General features: G+C 36.0%; 1 protein-coding gene across 1 annotated transcript; it reads left to right on the plus strand.

Annotated features, from left to right (window-relative positions):
• The first annotated feature begins 4,421 nt into the window (after nucleotides 1-4,421).
• Nucleotides 4,422-5,833, plus strand: LOC107493025 (uncharacterized). The gene is made up of 3 exons (XM_021142098.2): nucleotides 4,422-4,656; nucleotides 4,788-4,854; nucleotides 4,929-5,833. The coding sequence occupies exons 1-3, from the start codon at nucleotides 4,582-4,584 to the stop codon at nucleotides 5,831-5,833; spliced, it is 1,047 nt and encodes a 348-aa protein (XP_020997757.1). The 5' UTR covers nucleotides 4,422-4,581.
• Nucleotides 5,834-7,785: the final 1,952 nt, after the last annotated feature.

Below are 7,785 nucleotides of genomic sequence, written 5' to 3' on the forward strand. Positions count from 1 at the left end.
ACTTAAATGTATTGATTTTGAATAATAGAAATTTCATGGATACAAAAAGTGGACCATCTCTTATATATATCAGGCAATTGCTAGATGATATTCCTACAGACGGGGTAATTTTTTTGTTCTATTTAATAGAGTTCTTAGTATTATTGTGAATTATTTTTTATTTATATTTATACATTTGTTTTGTTATATTTTTGCAGTTTGTGTGGAACTCGTACAATCATGATCGTATGGGAACATTGTCGCTCCAAATGACATTTTGTAGCATCGCTTAATATGGAGTGCAACCGTGCCACTAATATCATTTGAGTGTATTGAGTGACATGCATCAGATAAGGTAAGGAGGCAGTTCAATTTATCGTAGAAAGTTCCTGGAGAAGCTACTCATCTTGTAGAAGCTCACAACGTGGTCCTGACCGGACCAAAGAACAAAAATTGAAATATTGAGCATTCTATATGCATTATGAGATAGACAAACTGTTTGACCTTCGTTCTAGTTAATGATCCTGTACTACACTGTTAAGCATCTGATTAGTATATACAATGATACAATGAGACATATGAAGCTCATCTATGATTGACTGGTTATGTTCCACAGCAACAACTACAGCAACAGGCACAGTCACAACAACAGCCATAACTCATCATGCACCCATACCAACTGCCAACTTCCTTTCCACACCACTTACATGTACACACAACCATACACTGAGTCTGGACCATTATTCTTCAGTCAGTTATTCCCCTACTCACACATGATGACACGTTATCTTAAACGATTTTTAAAGTTCTTTTTCATCTATTTTCTTAGGGTTTAATCAAATTTCTTATATTTTCTAATTGAATTTCATAAATAATCAAATATTTGGAGTTAGAATAGTGTTTCTATGTTTTCAAGAGTTTATATCTCAAAAATAGACAAGAATTGAAACTTTTTTTTACAAAAAAAATACAAGTACAGCAAAAACGTGGCTTAAAAAACAAAATCATACCTTAAGAAAAAAGGAAATGGAGCCAAGAAGCACATAGAGGCACGCTCGGCAGCCATGCTCACACGCCTGGCGGCCAATCCACACGCCCGATGGCCACCCTCATTCATTCCTTACATGCCTAGTGGCCATACCATACGCCCGGCGGTCCCTGCTTCTCCCTTTCATCTGCTGGGCGATCCTCCAAGCTTCCAAAACACACGCCCGGCATGTGCGCTCACTGGAAGTGAATTTTGGGCTTATGCCCAATAACCTCTAGAATAAGCCTGGCGTAAAGATAATTCCAACTCTCAAGATGCAATAATTAAGGTCCAATTTCAATTACCTATCTCATTAGAAGCCTTTATCATATCCAAGATATTCAAAACTTTAGAGGATTAGTTATTAATTCTTTCTAGAAACATAAAAGATTTGGTTGTTAGGATTTAATTTGAATTATTGTTTTGATTTGAATTTGAATTCAGTAATTAGTTATCTTATCTTTCTCTCCAAAAGATGAGATTAAGATTGTTTGAATTTGAATTCTAGAATTAAGATATAAATAAGGAAACTTTGTTCACAGAGAGAACAACCCTCCGTTCCTTAGCACAATTTTCTTCTTGTTTTTCTTTCATGGGTAACTAATTCTTTGTCAAAGGGTTTGGAGCTCTGTTTATGTTTTCTATGGATTATTAATCAAAGTTTATTTTATTTTAAACTCTTGCATTGATCTATTTATGATTGAGTTATCCATTCTTCATCCCTTAACGGCTTAATGGTATCGAAAGGTATGCTAATCATGTTTTGAATTCTTTTATTATATTTGAAAATTTTAAGATTTGAATTAAAAACTTGAAAACTCTTTCATATGACTCTTTGAATTCGGCTAGGAATAGTGGTTCAATTAGTGTACGACATATACATGATTTTCAATCATTCTAATTTTGAATAAGTGACATATAATTCGAATTAGAACAACTTTTGAAAATTATGTTTCCTTCTAAGGTTTAACTGGATATGACTAACTTGAATATGTGACACATAATTTGACCTAAAGACTACTTTTAAATCTTATTAGAAACTAAATCAGTTTTTATGCTTAACCTCTTTAATTAATTAACTGATGACTAGTTAATTAAAGAGAAATTGAGAAGCCAAGGAATTAGAAATCAGTTACTAAAAATTTAACGTGAAAGACCTTTACATACTTCAAAATAAGTAAATAAGGTTTGGTTTTTCTAAGAGCATACATCTTCGAAGTCATTGACTCTCACTATCATTGTCTTCTCTCAATCAACATCCAAGTTCATTGTCTCTCAAGCACTCAAGATTCCAAGCAAGATACAAGTTTTGCCCTTATCAATCTAGTTTGGTATTTAGTATGATATTTGCTTTCTCAATCCTTTAATCCTCGTGGGAACAATATTCACTCACCATGGTATTACTTGAACGATCTGGAGCACTTGTCGGTATCTGTGAGCTTTAATTTTCGCTCATCAACACTCACTACACATGCCACCCTATCAGGCATATTATCGACCCTCTATATCACAGCAAAAAGACACAGCTGAGCAATTTTTAAACTGTTAGTTGTATTAGTTGGTGCCTTAAATAGACATGTCGCAATATGTAAATCAATTGTTCTTCGACCTTCCCCTGCAAGTGCAACAATCCTAGCCGTAACCTCCTGAAGTGCAACAATCCGTGAGTTTTAATTTTCGCTCATCAACACTCACTACACATGCCACCCTATCAAGCATATTATCGACCCTCTATATCACAGCAAAAAGACACAGCTGAGCAATCTTTAAACCGTTAGTTGTATTAGTTGGTGCCTTAAATAAACATGTCGCAATATGTAAATCAATTGTTCTTCGACCTTCCCCTGCAAGTGCAACAATCCTAGCCGTAACCTCCTGAAGTTAACAAGCAGGCACCACAGTCTAGTCGACAATCGCCTCGAATTGCTCGAGATTGATCATTTGTAGATTTAGACTACAACGTAGTAGCCCTTTTCCATGCAATTGGGTTAGAAGGTCTGTTGACTCGATACGGAGTGATTCAATCTAGAGGTCGCTAGAGAGATTGGTCGCAGTAATGTTGTTAATTTTCTCCAAGTACAAGCGCCAATGGCGGAGGCTGATAATGATGGCGAGGACGACAGTGACGATGATAGCAATGGTGATGACGATGCAGGTAATAATGTATTATTATTCTTAACTATTGTTAATGTTCGTTCTGCTGGATTAGTGTATTTATCATTGTGGTTCTTGATGCTATATAGGTGGTGCAGAAGGTGCAAAAGAGGCGAAAAATGCAAATGGGGTAGAAAGTGCGAAAAATTTCCATAATTCAGATGTACATGGTAAAGGGTATAACTTGAGGATTGTCCCAACAAGTAGAAGCACAAATAGATATACCCCTTCCACAAAAAAAAAGTTAGTTAAAAAATGTACTAAATTTGTAAAAAAAAACATTTAGCAAGTAATTTTTATAATTGTTGTTCATATATTATTATAAGACTACTATTGTAATTTTTATAAATTTTTATAAGCTTACAACAAAATCTAATACACAAATATTTCATAACGTAGTATTTTATTCAGTTCATAATGTAGTACATAATCCAATAGAACAAGTAAGTAAATATCGAATTTACTAAGAATTAGGTGCAAAACTACCAGCATTTGATCCAACACAATGAGGCATCTATTTTGATTGACCCTGGCCTCCATAAAGCCTGCCATGCTTAAGACTACGTATATCACTCTACTAGGTTTGTGGTCATATAATTTTAGTGAAATCCATTGTTAAACACCAAAGCATATTGTTGTCGTGGAATCCAATCGAACCACTGAGTGTAAATCTTACCATGCTCACGTAATCTTACATACTGCACATTAAATTCACACAATTCTATAATAGCCTGTAAAAAACAAGAAAACAAAAATAATAAGTATCACCTAAAATTATTTAATTGTGTTCTTATTTTTTTAATGAACAAATTTACATACATTTATTTAAAATAAAAATATATTATTTTTTTTAAATTATGTTTGTATTACCTAATATCTCATTCTCTAATATATCTATCCTAAAATAATTATCATATGGTTCCTAATTTAATTCTTAGAAAAGAAAATCCCAGTTAGATTTAAAAATTACTCAATTTGGCTATTTAGTTTTTTTATTGATTATTAAGAAATTAAATTAAAAATACTGGATAATATCAGGAAATTTGAACTACAGATTTTTTTGAATTTCACGACGTCGTTTTGCAATCTCGTACATCTTTCTTTTTCCGTACATTACCCTTATTCAGCGTCAAATTTCCACACACACCGTTAAGTTAATGGCCTCGAGAATAGAGACATTGAGAGGGTATTTACGTAATTATGTATCCTATATAAAAACTGAGCCTGGACTCTCAATTCTTTATTTTTCTCTGATGCGAAAAAGAGCGAGAGAGGATCACAGAGGAATTTCCGTTATCCATTGTTATTCTCTTTCTCACGTTTCTCTCTCTAGAATTTTCTATCGTCGCTGCTTCTCATTTGCAAATTAGGGTTTTTCCGAATCTCCGATTAGTCGAAAATCCAATACAGCAGTTTCAACCATGGTTTCTGATTCAGTTCCCGCCGCTCTTATTCCTTCAGCTGCAAACACTAAGAACCTCGGCAAGAAGAAGAGGGTAAGGATTTTTCGAAATTTTTTGTATTTCGATTTTGATTTTGATTTTGTTTATGTTTTCGTACTCTATGCGCATTTATTTCTCCTCTCCCTGTTCGAATTAACCTAATCTTGATTTTCTTTGGGTTCCAGACCAACAGGTCTGCAAAATTGAAACAGAACAAAATTGAAGCGCGTCGTGAGCAATGGTTATCCCAAGGTAAGTGAGGATGATAAAAATGTTTATGATTTTTTCTATCCTGTTCGATTCGGATTTGTTGAGTTTTTTATCAGGTTCTGTCAAGAGCAAGGGGTGCAAGGATGTAATCGACAGTGATGGCCACGAGCTGCCATTGTCATCCGGGAATCATGGCAAGCGTCCGCTGGAGCAGTTGGAGACTAGGCACAGGGTGGAAGAAGACGACGGGTTGATCCATCAACACAGCGATTCGGAATCACCAGCTAACAGCCCCACAGGCAATGATTCTGGGACGAATTTCACTGGAAGCAGTGGCAGCAGTAGCGGGAGCAGTAGCAGTAGGAGCAGCAGTAGTTACAGCAGCGCTGGGTGTTGCTCTGGAAACATAACAGAAGAAGATGACGATGAAGAAGAGGAAGGAGGAGGGGAAGAAGAAGGTGATGATGGTTGCTTGGATGATTGGGAGGCTGTGGCAGATGCTCTAGCCGCCAATGACAAGCGCCAGAACCCTTGTTCTGATTCACCTCCTTCACACGGCGATGAATCCGTTGTGCAAATGGCTTCATCGAACTGTGAAGATCCAAACAGGGGGCCGAATTCAGGGTCTCGGAATTTGAAACCTGAGAGTGCTAATTTGGTTCCTTGGACTGGTAATTGCCGAGCTTGGAGGGCTGATGATGCATTTCGACCCCAGAGTTTGCCCAATTTGTCCAAGCAGCACAGCTTGCCAATCTCCGACCGACGTTGCGGTGGTGGTGTCCTTTGGAGTCGCTCTGCTATGCCATCATCATGTCCTATATGCTGTGAGGATCTCGATTTGACAGACACGAGTTTCTTGCCTTGCTTGTGTGGCTTTCGGCTTTGCCTCTTTTGCCATAAGAGGATTCTTGAAGAAGATGCTCGCTGCCCTGGCTGCAGGAAGCCTTATGAGTGCGAAGCTGTTGTTGAGACGGAGCCTAGTGTGCTTGGAGGCAGTCTCACCCTTCGGTTGGCTCGATAGGCCTAGTTGGTGTAGGGGTTATGGTTTTTTTTCCGAGCACCATAAAAATCAAGTTGTTTCTCATTTGATCTTATGGTGCATGTGTTAATGTAGAATAGTCACGTTGGTATGTGAATACATAAGGCGGTATAGAAATTCAATACATTTAAACTGTTTACATTATTTTGTGGCTTATATACTTTGTGCCTGTTTCCACTTATTTGCATTTGTATAGCTTAGTTCCTGTACTCCAAATCCTTATATGTTGGAGATCTTTGTCATCATGTTTAATTGAACGTGTATGTATTTTAGATTTAGTAAATTTTACGTTTGCATGTGTTGTGATGGATTTTTTCGTGGCTCCTTTTCCTCTTTTACATTTTGTTTCTATGGATTACTTTAGACGCTGTCCCATTTTCTGGTTTTTTGATTTTTTACCCCGTCTCATTTCCATATTTTGTTACTGTAACAGTGTATGATGTGTTTAGGGTAGATGCTAATGGTCTTTAAGCTAATTCACCGTGTTGCTTGTGGATGGAAGAGTCAGGGAAAGTTTTTGGCTTGATGTTTTGGAAACGATATGATGGGGAAATTTTGTATATTTCTTGTCTGATTGCTTATTATTAAGTATTATGTAATGTGTTAGCAATAGGTCACTAAAATACTTGAAACACAAATCTTTATTCTTGTTCAACAAATTGTGTCTGGGCTGTTTTCACTGTTGAATGTGGTGCAGAAATATTCTGAATATATTTGTTATTTAAGCATTGTTTATGGCTTTCCTTTTTAATATTTTCTAGGAATCAAGATACTTGTGGTAGTTATAAAATTGAAGGCTGATTATTAAGGTTTTCAAGTTTTCTAAGGTATGGAAATATCATATGGCATTGCCATAATGCCAAGTATTGTTTTGGGTCTGATTTAGAGTCGGTCACTGAATATGTTATCCTTCTGTATATTCTTGTGATTGGTGCTTGATTAGTTATAATTGATTTCAATCCAACACCATCAAGTCATCATGCTTGCTGTGTATACACATGAAACTCATTTAGGTAATGTTTACTCCTACTTTTCCCCTGACCAAACATACCCTTAGGCCTTAATGTAGTGTTATCACCCAAGATACCTCTAAAATAGGCAAGTTCAATCATAGATCTGATGTGAAATAGTGTAGTAGAATAATTGTTAATAGAAATCAATTGTTGACCTAATCAAACTAGATGACAACTGGGATCTACTTGGTTGAGAGGATGGAATGTGGACAGGTTGAAATTTTGGAATGAAAATCATTTTCCCTTGCTGCTTATAATGAAATATGAGAACGAGTGACTCACTTGGCGGATAATTATAGATATTTATCTCTCGTAAATTTCTATACTGTTTCATCTTTGGTTATATTCCCAACTCTATAACTTGCATGATTTTCACCTAATCTTTCTCTTTAGCTCTCTTATGGTTTCTAATTGGGTTTTGCATCCTGTGGACAATGGAACTTGTTCACATGAAAGGTACTAATGATTTTGATTTTGCATTGTGTTCTAAAGGTTGCACAATCTTTTCTTCTATTAAGCTGCTCCTCAATTTAAGAAGATTTGATCCTAAGAGAACATAATCCATTTTTTAAGCCTCATCTCCCAAGGGTTAACAAAGGATTATTATTATTCTCACCTTTCATGTATATGCTGTACCTCTTTTGGTTGTCTTTCCAACTAATTGGATGTTAAAACAGATGAAAGTGACACTGTGGAACAGTGGTAAGTCTTACACATACGTCTAAGGTGTGTCAAATAACTAAATCTGAGTTGATGTTTCGAAAGGAGCTGAAGCGTGGGGCCTCAATGACACATTGACACTAACATTAATATATTATTAAGTCAGATTATTCTTGATTGTTTGGTAAGTTTGTTAAGTAGCAGCAGTTGCTGAAATGTCACTTTGCAATCAGAAGGCCTTGAGCTATTAGAAGTGGAAAA

The sequence above is a fragment of the Arachis duranensis genome, chromosome 1, assembly GCF_000817695.3.
Source record: "Arachis duranensis cultivar V14167 chromosome 1, aradu.V14167.gnm2.J7QH, whole genome shotgun sequence".
NCBI classification, from domain to species: Eukaryota; Viridiplantae; Streptophyta; class Magnoliopsida; order Fabales; family Fabaceae; genus Arachis; species Arachis duranensis.